The 14412-nt window shown below is 34.7% G+C and overlaps 1 protein-coding gene across 2 annotated transcripts; it reads left to right on the top strand.

The window, feature by feature from the left end:
- The first annotated feature begins 9739 nt into the window (after positions 1-9739).
- LOC120201970 (transcription elongation regulator 1-like) lies at positions 9740-13620 on the top strand. Of its 2 annotated transcripts, none has more exons than XM_039202473.1 (7): positions 9740-9831; positions 10022-10086; positions 10594-10904; positions 10997-11188; positions 11806-11877; positions 12025-12094; positions 12806-13620. In XM_039202473.1, exons 4-7 carry the CDS (start codon positions 11070-11072, stop codon positions 12860-12862), a joined length of 318 nt encoding a protein of 105 aa, XP_039058404.1. In that variant the 5' UTR covers positions 9740-9831; positions 10022-10086; positions 10594-10904; positions 10997-11069; the 3' UTR covers positions 12863-13620. The 2 variants fall into 2 exon arrangements, with proteins under 2 accessions (XP_039058404.1, XP_039058403.1); XM_039202472.1 differs by having other exon boundaries at positions 10442-10904.
- The last annotated feature ends 792 nt before the right edge of the window (positions 13621-14412 follow it).

The following is a 14412-nucleotide window of genomic DNA, read 5'->3' as shown; positions in this document are numbered from 1 at the left end:
TCGAATCGAGACCGGAGTCGACGTTTGAAGTGGAGGCCATTGACGACTTTGATTTTTGATGTAACTCTTCCGAATCGACTCAAGAGGCGATTAAACCTTCAAATAAGTTAGGCTCTGATGCTAATTGTTGAGTTAATCGATCGATGGAATCGACCAAGAAGGGGTGAATTGGCAATTAAAATTTTGGTGGAAGCTTTTGCTGAAAATTGAAAGTAATTGCACAGCGATTTAGAGTGGTTCGACTTTCTCAACCAAAGTCTACGTCCACTACCTTAGCTATCCACACTAAGGATTTTCCACAAATTCACTAATTTGTCTTTCTTTTGAGGACAAAGAGTAACCTTACAAATCCTCAAGAATTATACCCCAAATTCTTGAGAACACTCTCTCCCAAAGAGAACAATACAAATTTTGCAAACTTACAAGAAAATCCTCACAAGGTAATACGTTTGCACAATTCTAGAACAAAGAAAGAACACTCAAGAATAATACAATTGAGCACAATAAGTGTTCTTGAAAGCAAAAATGAATATTGAATGAAAAAGGCTTGAAAATGCTCAAACTTGAGGTTTGATGCTTTTTTTTATTCTCTCTTGATTCTTGTTGATTTTTGTTTCTTGTTGTTGATCAATGGCTTCTAAGCTTGTTTAAATACACCTTCAAATGATTCTGAACGTTGGGGATGATTAGGGGAGTCAATAGAGCCGTTTTAGTGTGAAATCAATTAATAAAACAGCTTGGAGCGTGGGGGGAATCGGTACCCCCTCATGGGGAATCGATTCCCTAAGTGTAAAATTCAAATATTTCGACCGTTGAAAAGGGGGAATCGGTACCACATTGGGGGGAATCGATTCCCTCCGAGCATTATGTTTTTCTCAGAGCCAAACCATTCAGGGGGAATCGGTACCCCCTTGGGGGGAGAATCGATTCCCTCTGAGCAATCTGGAATTTTTGGCTTTGAAATGGTTCGAAATATTTTGTAAAATTGTTTTGAAATTATTTTAAGTTTAAAACTTAATTTTACACTTGAGTAAGGATTAAAAATAACATTTGAAAGATTTGGAGTAATATTTTGATATTCGAATAATTATATCGAATATACTTAGAAAATCTTTTGGAAAATCTTAAAATTCATTTATCTTAATTTGTTATATCGAAATATCAAAATGTTTTCAACAGTTGAAAATAACAATGTGACAGTGGCGGTGAGGAGCTCCGGTGGCGGTTCACGCAGTTGGGAAGTCAAAGGGTTGACGCGCGCCATCAAATGGTTCAGATCCCTTGATGGCGGCGACAACTTCTCCTTGGGTAAACCCTAATTATTGATAACTGAGGACCGTTGGATCTCCATAAGATTCAACGACTGGAAATTGGGGCAGTTAGGGCTAATGGGTGAAAACCTTAGTTGTTTGGGTTGAGTACTAGGCCTGGACCGGGTCGGATCTTGGGCCTCGGGTTTGGGCTCCAGTTGGGTTATGGTGGACTGGGTTGTTGTTGTAATTTGGGCTTCAAATTGAGCCTGCAAAAATTAATTAAATTTTATTAATAATAATAATAATAATAATAGTTAATAAAAGTAGAACCTTGACAAAAATGGGTGTCTACAATAGTATCTTATATTCACTGTATATTTATAAAAAAAATGTATAATACATCCACTAAAACGATATTGAAACTCCAAGTAAAAGATTTAATGACATATTTAAACCTTCCTAGGTAATACACTTATAGGGTTATTATACCAAAACACAAGAACTAGATCTCCATATTCTAAGTACGAATTTTATTCCTCTACCTTATAAAATTTTAAAAGTTAATCCTTTTATTTTAATTTGTAAAAAAATAGTCCTCATACTTAAAAATACATAACTAATTTCTAATCGTTTGACTTATTTCACATTATAAAAGGAATCTTCAAATCAAAGCAAATTAATTTAATTTAAATCCAAATCTTGATAAATAAACGACTTTACGTACACAGTTACATAAAATTCCAATTAACCATAAGCAGATTGGTGCTTAAAATTCCAATTTAAGTGTGCGGGTTGCCGATTCAGAAAGCAAAAGCGACAGACAGACATACAGACAACTACAAGCAAAGAGAGAGATGGGCATGGATGGACTTAGAGGGCGACGGGTGAGGGCGCTCGCCCCTACTAAAAGTTTCAAATTCATATATATTTTAGAAATATTTTTGTATTTTTTATTGAAAATGCGTTTTTGTTTCCAGTAAAATTTTATAAGTTCTGCATTATTTAAAATTTTATAAGTTCTCCATTATTTAAGTTTTATAAGTCCACCCCTTCTCAAACCTGAAATATTGTATCCGTCCCTGAAAATGTGTATTAAGGTTGCAATGTTCAATTTTTGTCATTTGTCAAAATGGTACGGAAATAAATTCCAAATCCTATTATTATTCTTATTGAGGTTAATTAACAAGGCATTTTCTTTGTCAAGGTATATAACAAATTAAGGGTAAGTAGATAGGCATGTAGCAACTTACATTTTATAATATATGATTTTATTGAGGATCAATAAAGTAATCTTAATTAAGATATTTTCTGTTAGTTTTCTATATACATACAAATTACTATGTATACTAAGAATGGTGTAACACAGTAAGTGGCAGTGTTAGAGGGCATGTTACTGTCAATTTGATGTTGAAATAGTTGATAAAACCTTCATTAAAAAATTTTCTCGAAAAGGAGAAAAAAGAAAAATATCAGAAACGGGAAAATATTTACAAAATGAACGTCATCGTGCTTCGGGTTTAGGTTAATTGATTCATTTAATTACTTTGGAAATCAGGATTTTAATACCTTGGTTATATTTTGACGAAGGTTGTTCTAATGACGGATCTAGAAATATTTTTTGATGGTGGGCACAAATAAAATTTTAATATAGACTCTATCAATAAAATAAATAATTAATTGAAAAAAATTTAGATTCCAGGGTGGACACGTACCCATCATCGATTACATGTGGATCCGCCATGGATTCTGACCACTTACCCACCCTCGTACCTTACAGTGATGGGAAGACTATAGAGCATTTACAAATCTCCGACACCAAGAAAACTCTAAAAGTCATAGAGAGAACATCTCTAGAGGAAAAACTTCGAATATAAAACATCCATCGAAAAATTGCGACTACTTGACATGACCTCTGACAGATCTACCAAAGCCAAATCGGCCGTCATCCGACTCTATTCACTTAATCTGCTAACTTACTAGTAGTCATTAAACCTATGACTGACAACACACTAAAGACCACTATAAAACCTCTCGAGTAAGATCGAGAGATGATGCGATTCAAATGAAACCATCACACCTTTATTTATCTCTGTTCCACCTCCTCATGAAAGCAAAGACTATCGACATTTGCTAACCAGAGACAAATGTACATAGAGAGCGAGAGAGGCACTTTTCCCAATGGTTTTAGAGATTAAATACTTAATGAGTTCTTATTTTTCTAAACTTAGGTAATTTGTTTCTCTCAATATTTGATCTTAACTCCATCTCTATGATTAACGATTGGTTCTTCATCAACTACAAATCTTTATCCAAATTAAAAGAGATGAACTTCATATAGTTACCGCAATCCATTTCTTCTTGTCAATCTTTTATCATATTTTATTTTTAAATTACAACTTTTTGTACCCAAAAAAAGTGCATGAGCGAAGCCACGAACTCCCTTAAATTGGCTATTCAAAGGTTGGTGGATCGGCCATGTTCTAAACTTCATTAGCAACATTTGTGCGCTTTCTTCGTGATGTAAACATGCAAGCCGTTGGGCTTCTTTCATATAACATACAAATTTTGTCCAACCTGCTTTATTAATTTAAAAGCTAACACACTTTTAAAGGAACATCTGAAGCTGTGAAGGCTTAAAAACTCATTATAAGCATTAGTACTTGCTATACCAAACCTTAATATCAACAAAAGAAAATGAGTTACAATGTGAATGTACCCTTTTCATGGGAGCTCAAACCTGGGGTCTCAAAGGTGACATATGAGGAAGGTGGCACTGGTATGAAACATGTCACAGTAAATTTACCACCTCCTCCTTGCTTGTCGAAGAGTGCTCGGTTTTGCGTCAATGATCTGAACAGTGTTCTTCCTCCATGCTCGGTTGCAACTCCGCCGAGTAGTTCGGAAAAGAAGGGCAATGGAAACCACAACAAGAAGCAGGAAGACCCTTTTGTGGCAGCTTTTAGGAAATGCACCGAGTACACTATGAATGGTAAGTTGAGTACTGACGACAAGAACGATAACTGCAAGAATAGGACCAAGAAGAACATGTTTATTCTGTCGTGTAAGTATTCGTGCAATGTTCGAAGTTGCAATGTCAAGAGTGTGTCAGTGTTGGAAAGAAGAACCGAAAGGAAAAAACAGGGTTTATGCAAAATTGAACGAACCAATAAATGTTGAAGAAACTAGTCTTATTTGTATATGCGTCGAATTTTGGTTTTAGTACCTCTAGTATGTTAAAATTTGGATTTAGTACTCATACTTTAATTTGAAATTATTTGATGCTCCTACTTTTATAATACTATTAGTTAACCAAAATAATTAACACTTTTAGTTATTCATTTCAAAGTTCTAACATGGAATCTGTTCTAAAACGTTTGTATGTCAACCAAGTGCTTAAGTGTATTCTTTTTAAAAAAGTATATCCATCAAATAACTTAATCCATTCAAAACTTACACGTTAACTTAAATTTTAAGGTTTTGTTTAGGGTAAACTGCATGAAGGACCACCTAACTATAGGATTGGTATCAATATGACCACCATTTTCAAAAGAGAAAATAACTCAGTGACCGAAAATGCCTTATAATATACGATTTTAACCAACTTTTTTTTGGATTTGCCAAATTGACCAACAAAATCGCAACGCGAACTCTAATTTTTCAACTCAGTTTCCAAATTCGCAACGCGAATATCCAGATTCGCAACGCGATTGTAAGATTCGCAACGCGATTTTGAAAAATGTGTTGTGATAGTTAAAATGTGTTGTGATAGTTAAAATGTGTTGCGAGAGTTTGAAAAACGTGTTGTTGCGATAGTGAAAAAGTGTTGCGATAGTGAAAAATAAAATAAGTTTACATTTTAACTATTCCAAATTCACGTGGAGTTTGAAACAATAAAGAATGTGTTGCGATAGTGTAAAAGATTCCCAAGCCATTTGTAAGATCTTAGTTTGAAACAATAAAGAATGTGTTGCAATAGTGTAAAAGATTCTCAAGTGTTTGCAATGCTCAATCCCACATAGTATTGGAAACACTATTGGGAATGGGTATTTAAGACTTGGATTTCCCACTTCCTTGTTGAGTGGAAGAGAACAAGGGGGACTCTCGCGCACCGCCGACGTCCCGTCCCGTATCGTGGTCGTGGTAACACGTATCTTCGACACGTCCGCGCGGATACTATCTTTTTAGAGAAAATTCTTAAGAAACAAATGCAATACCACCAGTCGTTAACATTTAACGAAAGTGCTTACATGACAGTAAAAAATTGGTATAATTACATATTTGATCCCCAATAATTGCTCCTAATTTTAATTTAATTTAATTTAATAAATTAACCCTTTAATCAGGAGGTGACATCAAATTAAATTAAAATTAAATTAGGACCAAATTGATTGAAGAGTTAATTTATTAAATTAAATTAAAATTAAGACCAAATTGATTGAATGTACAATTATTGAAGGTCAAATATATAATTATATCAATTTTGTTAACTGTCATGTGACTATATTGAAACCAATTAAATAATTGAGTGGTCATATTGATGAAATTTGAAAACGGTGGTCATATCGACCCCAATCCCATAGTTAGGTGGTCATTCAAGTAGTTTATCCTATTTTTTTAAAAAAATATCAGCACTTTAATGAGAATGATTAACGGTAATGATAACTATTTACACTCACTAATAAATTTGTAAGAGTAGAAAACTAAATTGTGTTAAATTAAAATATAAGGATTAAATCACAAATTTTAATAGTATAGGGACCAAAACCTTCTATATGATGTCACGTGGGAATTGTTTTTGTGATGATGTATGATAATCAATTTGCCAGCAGAACACTGGCTGCCAAGTAGAAGATATTTGTCAAATTTTGCTGCTGCCTGATGCAATTTTAATATGATATAGATATGTTAATCCAAGTGGTAAAAAGCAAATCATTTAGAATTTTGTGATTGTCCTGCTAGCCCCCTTGTTGTTAGTTTTGCCGAAGTCATTCGTTTTCAATTTTCTAAACCAAAATCTGTCCTGTTGCCAAGAAAATGAGTAATAATGTGCAGACAAGGCGACAAAGTTGGATTTAGTTTATTTTTACGGTAAATTACGTTTAGTGCTCTAATTATCACTTTTTATTTCGTTTCATCATGTGTTGCTATAAGATCAGGCCTGTCCCGGAGCCCAAAACTGTAAATTCACAAATAATATAAAAATTATAAATTGTTTATTTAGTCATTTACCTATTATTTTATTCTATTTTGATCATCCGATTATTATTTTTTTCAAAATCATATTTAACGTCACATTTTTTTCTTTTTTATTATCTACCTTTAAAAAATTAACGGCGATGGTGATATGACTTTTTAAATTATTTTTTCACTTTTCATTTAATTATTCTTTTGTTATTTTTTTTACAAGATAGGGAAGGTTAAAATCTGATACATGCCCTTGTAAAAGATGATCATCTTTATTTTGTGCGAGTAGTTAGGTGTTTAATAAAATTTCTTGATATTTTCTATTTAAAGTTTAATTTATTTATTAGATAGTTTATTAAACGTAATATAAAAACAATTTACAAGCAAATTTATGTAGTTTTGTTTGTTTTTATGGTTTAATTTTTTCGATACTTGTTATTAGGGGTCTAATATCTATTTTTGCCCCAAACAACTAACATCTCAGAATCGGGTCTGCATAAGATAATGTTACATCATCATTTATTTTTTCTAAAAATGTCACATTAACAATTATGTTAATTTTTTAACTATAAGGGACCAAAATGAAATTAAAATGTAACGTTAGGTAAGCAAACAATAATAGTTTGAGTATTAAACGTGTAGTTTACCCATATTTTTAATCTGATTTTGTGATCGCTAGTCATACCGTGCAACAAACAACAACAACAACAAAACCCTATTCTCATATGCAATGGGATAAGGGGGAGGTAGTGTAGTAGGTTGCCCCCAACGCCAGGTTGAGAACAGCTTCCGTGGAAGACCTCCGCCAGTCAGAAAATTAAAAGTAAAGATAAAATGCAATGCATGTATAAATAAATAAAAATAAATCCCCGCAAATAAATCCCTACGTAAAAATCTCTGCATATAGACAGAAACGTAAGACCCGACTAAATTTAAAGAGATGAAACATGAAGAGAATGATACACAGAAATCAACGATAGCAAGTTAAGAGAAGGAATAAAGTCAAATGGTTAAAAGCTAAGCTAAGGCAACAGTACTCCGTGACCCTAGTTTCTTAGCCTTCATAAATTCCAATGACAGAAATGTATAAAAAGTAGAAGTCATGGAAATTAATATGAAGGCATTAAAAAGAAGACAGAGATGTTACACCCTATGGCTGTGACCCGCACTACTCTGCTACCCTGGTCTTAAGTCTCCATACATTCCTATCAGAGGCCATGTCCTCAGTAAGGGCTAAATCCTTCAAATCAGATCTCAAGCAGTCTTCCCACTTCCGCCTTGGTCGTCCTCTCCTTCTGGCATCGTCGACTGTAATCAACTCTACCATCCTGACCGCATCCAACGGTGACGCATAAAGACATGTTCAAACCACCGTAGTCTTCCCTCCCTCAATTTTTCGGATACAAGCACCACCCCCAAGGACATCCTAATAGCAGAGTTTGGTGTCATGTCCTACAGAGTCCTACCACATGCCCATCGAAGCATTCTCATTTATGCGGCCTCCATCCTCCTTACGTGATCCTTCTTGATTGTCCAACATTCTGATCCATACAGCAGCGTTGGTCTTATTGCCATTCTATAAAATTTTCCCTTAAGTTTTAGAGGTACCTTCTTGTCACACAAAACTCTAGTAGCAGCCCTCCACTTTAGCCATCCCGTATTTATACGGTGTGTAACGTCATCATCTACACCCCATCTTTATGTATCATAGACCCTAGGTAATAAAACTGCAAGGTAATAAAACCAGTGGCTAATGTGTCTCTACATTACGAGTCAATATATGATGTACTCGTAAGACTTGGTCTTGGAAATACTGTTTAAAAACTAATTCCCAAAATTCTTTTCATAAGCTACAATTACAAGGAAACTATGTAATTCATAAATCACCAGCTACACGAAAACCCTTTGCCATAAACCAAATCTCTTCTCTGAAAATAGCATTGGAAACTAAAAAATGAACCCCTCCCAAGGGAAAGTGCCCTTCTCATGGGAAAACAAGCCAGGGATATGCAAAGAAACAGGCTTATTACAAGTCTGTGAAGAAGATTGCAGCCTGCAAAAGCTACCACCTCCTCCTTGCCGATCCGAAAGCGGCAAGATATTGGTGCATGACATTGAAATCCCTCTCCCTCCATGTGTATTTCAGCCTCCTTTGAGAACTTCTTCGAGGAGATCACTCAAGAAGACCGAGAATGACCCCTTTTTGGCTGCTTACACAGAGTGCACCAAGAGCACCAAGAACGGTAAAAAAGATGGTGGCGGAGGGTCTGGTTTGAAGGGACTCTTCAGTTTCTCTTGTAAACGATCATGCAGTGTTAGGGATGATAATATCGTTAGGGTTTCTCAGCTTCCTCTTGATCAGAGAGACACTGATTAGAGATGGGGAATTGTTGTTTGTGAACTTTGACTGGTTCAACTTCAACATCAGCAAGTGTTTCTTGGAATTTCAGCGTTTTCCTCTTATTTGTTTGTATGAAGTTCTTGAAAAGTATGGATTACTTTAGTTATTTCTTGACTTTTTACTTCCGTATGCTAAATAAACATGGAAATCCCATATTCAAGGTTGATCCAAATGGAAAAAAATGTTTGGCGTACAGGAAGGGGTCAAATTCAAAGACTCGATGGTTGTGGGAGCTAATGGGGTATCATTGTGGTAGATAACGGTTGAAATGAAGCTCAATCTGAAGAATTCGAAAATTTTAGTATTGAGTTTTAGTACATTTTGTCAAATGGTCGAGTCATACATTCAAGTTTAAAGAGATATAATCTGAAAATTGAAGTTGGACAAAGAGAAAAATCATACTCTCAAATAAAGGGTAGACTTTGGATAATAATTTTAAGTATGAATCTAATTTAACTCAACTCAAATAAATTTTGAGGTTTGGAAGTTCGATCGAACAAAAAAGGGAGAAAAGAGGAATAATTTGATGATGACAACCATCAGAGAAAGTCATGGAAGTGACGACGCAAGTGGTGATAGAATAGATTACTATGGTTCCTTTGGTTTATTAAAATGAACTAAAAAGGAAAGGTGGAGTTTAGGGATAACTTTATATAGTAACTAAATTTTAGGGGTTAGATTAGAACTTAATCATTTTTTAGCATGCCGGATCAACTGAGGTAACCACGTCCAATGACTAAAATATAATAATTCAATTGTGTTAGTGATCAAAATATGTTTTTAAAAGAGAAGACTAGAAGTAAATAAAAGTGACCATTTTTGTAGTTTACGCAATAAAATAACCTTTTAGTAAAATTTTCCCGAAAAGAAAAAACATATTTTTTTCTTCCCTATTCAACATATCTCTCCTCTTAAACCCTAGTACCCAAAATTTCGCTACTGAGATCTAAGATCTCCCGCAAATTGGAATTCTTTCATCTACGCTTGATATCTGTAAGCATTAATAATCCAATTTTGAATTCTTTATTCCAGTTATTTTATACGATTGGATTGGAGTAAATTTGTTTCTGGCATTTTCGGGTATCGGGAACTCTTGGGACTTGAATGCTTTCTAAACTAGTTTTTTTTTTTCTTTTCCTTTTTAATATTTTTGTGTGGTTGTTCTAAATTGATTATTTTGCAGCCATTTGAGGTAAAACTTGCATATGTTCTGGAACGGCCAACAATTCTCAACCATCTAGTGCTCAGGTAGATTTTTTTAGGTTTAATTTTTTTGGCTTTATTTATGTAATCTATATTTTTGTATAAGGTTATGTTTTATTTTGGGGTTAAATCTTGGTTGCTGTTGCCATGTTTTGTTCAAATTTATCAAAATTTATGAACATCACCTAAGGCTTGGAAATAGTTAGAAATAACTTGAATGTAGCCATTAGAAACTCTGACTCTGAGGAGATTCTCTTGGTGGAACTGGCATTATTTTTTAATATTAATGAGAAAGGGTTGTTTTTGCTCGAAGTACATAGATAAGTAATCTCCTCTATTCTAATTTTTAGATGAAGGTCTAAGATGTCTATTTTTTTTTCCTATCCTCTTTCTTCCCCAGCCACATTGGCCTCCTGCAGTCGGATCCGTGGGTCCTCAAAGTTATGACTCTCCCTTTTCTTCACATGTAGTTGCTCCTTTTTTTAGCGACTGTTTTTTCATATTTTGACAGCAACTTATTAAATGCATTGTGTGCGGAATTTTCCATCACAGTTTTGACCAGTGGTCCCAACACAGCAAGGACATCACTTTGTTTCAGCTGCTTCTCAACACTTCCCTCTCCAAATGTTGGTATGCCAGCTGTTCAAAACCAGCAGATGCAGTTTTCTAACCAAATGCAGCAGTTTCCACCTCGGCCAAATCATCCTGGTTTTTCTACACCTTCACAACAGCCAGAACAAGTAACATAGGGCCAAACAAACAAGCCTCTTACATTTGAACCGCCGCATCAATCTGCTCCCCCTTTGAATAGTCATATGCCTGGTGTAGGAGCCCCTGGAATTCCCCCATCTTCATCATATGGTGTAAGACCTTGTTCTATGTTTCTATTTTCCCCTTTGTTGTCTTCACATAAGGAATATCGTGCACCTTCTCTGATATTTTTATGGTGTCCCAGTTTTCACCATCTGCTTTAGGCCTGCCGCAGAACATCAGCACACCTTCTCAGTTTCAGCCTACATCTCAAGTGCATGCATCGGTTGCCCCAGTTGCTGGGCAACCTTGGTTGTCAACTGGAAATCAGAGTGTTTCACTTGGTACATCAACACTGCAGACTAGCCAATAACCTCCCCTTTCTTCTGCGGAAGCGGTAAGTGCTTCTTCCCCAGGACATAAATGTAGTGTACTAAGCAGAACTAGGTTATGCCATATGTAATTTTCAGTGTTCAGTTCAAATGTTACATACTCTCCTTAATATTGACTTCTTCTGCTGGTCAGAAACATATGTAAGTGAATTTGGGTGAGAACTTGCCTAAGAAGTATAAGTTGCTAACGAAGTTGACCAATCTTGAGAAAAGACTGAGCAAGGAGAATCGAAAGAAAGAAAAGGACATAAATAACCAAAAGAAAACTTTAAAAAGGAAAGACAACAGACTTATACCCTCTTGAACTTTTCACATCTTCATCTTTTCCCTGTGGTTTGATCATTGGATAATAAATACATATCAATTCTTTTTGTTTCCTTATAGCAATTTTTTATGAAACGGTAGATTTAAGTGAACTTTTTCTTCAATGAGTACATACGGGTTTTATGTATTTCTATGAGCTTGAGTTCCTTAATATCTGTACATTGCATTTAAAATAGAAATTGTATATACGTTATTCAATAACAAATTTTGTATCTAATGCCACTTTTTGCCCCTGCCGACCCATCTTAGCATTCTCTTAAATCTCATTGTTTTTTCTTTTTCACTTTTGGCATGCCAGGTTGCAAATGTCCCTATCCTTACTCTGCAATCTTTCTGATTGGCAAGAGCATACATCAGCTGATGGAAGAAGGTAACTTTATATAGCACCTCATTATTGTGATTTTTGCTCACATTTTGCTATATATTTGGATTTAAAGTTATTTGGACAATTATATTTCATGAGGGAGATTTAGTGTTTGTTTGTTTGTTGTGTCTGACTGCTGTTACATATCTGCAGATACTATTACAACAAAAAGACAAGGCAATCTAGTTGGGAAAAGCCTCTGGAACTGATGACACCAATAGAGGTGAGGCATATTAGCATCTAGTTGTTGTTTCTGCTGTTAAAGTTTTATGTTCCATGATCAGTAAACCTTGAATTTGTTGTGATATGCTATTTATATAATTTTCTCCCTTTAATGGATGCTGAGACTGTAGCCATTCTTAACTTGTTCAAATTTGTTTTATGTGAATTCTTCTTTCTTTTGCGTGTTTTGGAATTGGTTTGTAGATATCATGGCAAGTTGGAGAAATTTAACGACTGCTCTAATTGGTAACTTTTAGGGCGGACTTCACTTTTTCTCAATGCAGGCAACATTTTGCTATTTATATCTTGTTTATTATACGGGGATTTTTTTTTATGAGGAATGATTAGACAGAGCATAATATTTAGGTGCCTTGATTAACTGTTCTATTTTTTTTTCATTTCCTACTATGTTAGTGAAGCTTAGGATGGTAATAATATCCCCCTCCCCTCTTAACAAAGTAATCTAATCTACTTTTACTCTTCTGTTGCCTCTATATTTCTCCCTTCTTTGCTGGTCTCATTGGTAGGCCATGTATTTATCTAATCACATATCTTATTTTAGATAAATGTGGTTTATGCTTTCTGTAGACACCCGTTTTTTTTCTGGGTACTAATTTATCCTTATTATTGGTATTACTACTACTACTATTATTATTAATATTTATTGTTATTATAATTAAAATACTCATATTTTATTTTTATCTTTTTACAGATCCAAATCCCGAAGCCCATTACCAGAAGCCCAAACAGTGACCCAATACCCATGTGAAAAACCCATTAGGGTTTTTGCTGAACCCTCTCCCATGCGTCGCCCATTTTCGACCGTTGGATATAATCGAGATCCAACGATTCACAAGCAATCAGATAGGGTTTTCAGCCTAAGGAGTTGTTGCCGCCGTCGATGGAATCTAGACTGTTTGGCCAGCGCGTGAGATGCACACGCTCATCCTCCAGCACCTAATTGGCGCGTGAGCTTCACCGGTCGCCTTCCCATCCGTGTGAGCCGTCGCCATGGTCATCAATATGGCCAAACAGTGACAAAGTACCCAAATCAGTAAAAAAACAACCAAATCCAAAACCCCATTTAAAAAAATCAAAATCCCACCAAATCTGGGATTTCACCTAGGAAAATCATCCCCTATCAATATCAATAAAAACACTGTTTTCGCCCAGAATCATCCATAAATAGAGCATGCAACCATATTTTAAGGGAGAGTTTTATTTTTTTTTTGTGAAAGAGGAGTTTCGAAAAAAGAAAACATAGAAAAAATCCACCAAAAAGTCATCATATTCATTTGGGGCTAACTAGACCCTCGATCGACACCAACCCACGGTAGCCGGAGTGGGATGCCATGGACAGCGGCTGGGGAGAGTTGAGAGAACTCTCTTTTTGCTTCTTTAGGAAATGGCTGGGGGAATATGAAATGAGAAAGTATGGTTCCAAAACCCTTAATATGATATATAACCACACAAAGAAACAATGTCGTTTTGGCTCTTGGGTTACATACGCTTAGCGCATGGATTAATCGCGCATGGATTAATCGCGCATGAAGGGTCCATGTGTTGTAATACTTACAGTTCAGTCACTTAATGAAATTTTATCCTTCTATTTCGAGCTCTTTATCTGTTTAGTATTATATCGGTTTAAGTAATTAGATTTTGGTTGCTAATTTTGTACATTGTTCATTTTGGTTATCATTTAATGGTTTCTGTTTGTTTCATTTTGGATTCAATATTTATTTACATTTCATTTTGACCACTATTAGTTCATTAACATGTTTTGGGTAATTACTTTATTTTGGGCCTTGGTTTGTGATTTAGTTCATTATAGTTAATTTTTATCTGCCTAAAAGATTATTATTATGTACTTTATGTTTTAGGTTTCAAATGTGGCATTATGTTCATTTTAGTCATCGTATTTAGTGGTTTAGTGCTTGGGGTTTATTACCCATTAGGTCCTTGATGTTCTGTTTCTGTTAGTTTTTATTCCTAAAATTATTGTATGAAATGTTTGTGTTTCATTTTCATTAGTACTATATATGTATTTATATTCGTACATATGTATTTTATGTTAAATGGTTATTTATTCATATATTAACCTGATTTGTTCAATTTTTATTACTTTGTATTCTAATTCATCATGTTTGCAGATTATCACTATCCCTAATATGTATGTTAATGTGTATTTGTTTGAAGCACGTGTCATGATTTAAAGGTTTATGCAGGACAAATGCATTTATTGTATAAGTTTTTTTCAATCAAATAACATATATATGTATATGTGTGTGTATATATATAGTTAGTTAGTTAGTTTCTAAC

This window comes from Hibiscus syriacus, unplaced genomic scaffold, assembly GCF_006381635.1.
Source record: "Hibiscus syriacus cultivar Baekdansim isolate YM2019G1 unplaced genomic scaffold, ASM638163v2 tig00008114_pilon, whole genome shotgun sequence".
Classification (NCBI taxonomy): Eukaryota; Viridiplantae; Streptophyta; class Magnoliopsida; order Malvales; family Malvaceae; genus Hibiscus; species Hibiscus syriacus.
Note: the sequence above shows the minus strand (reverse complement) of the source record. Positions and strands in the feature narration are given on the sequence as shown.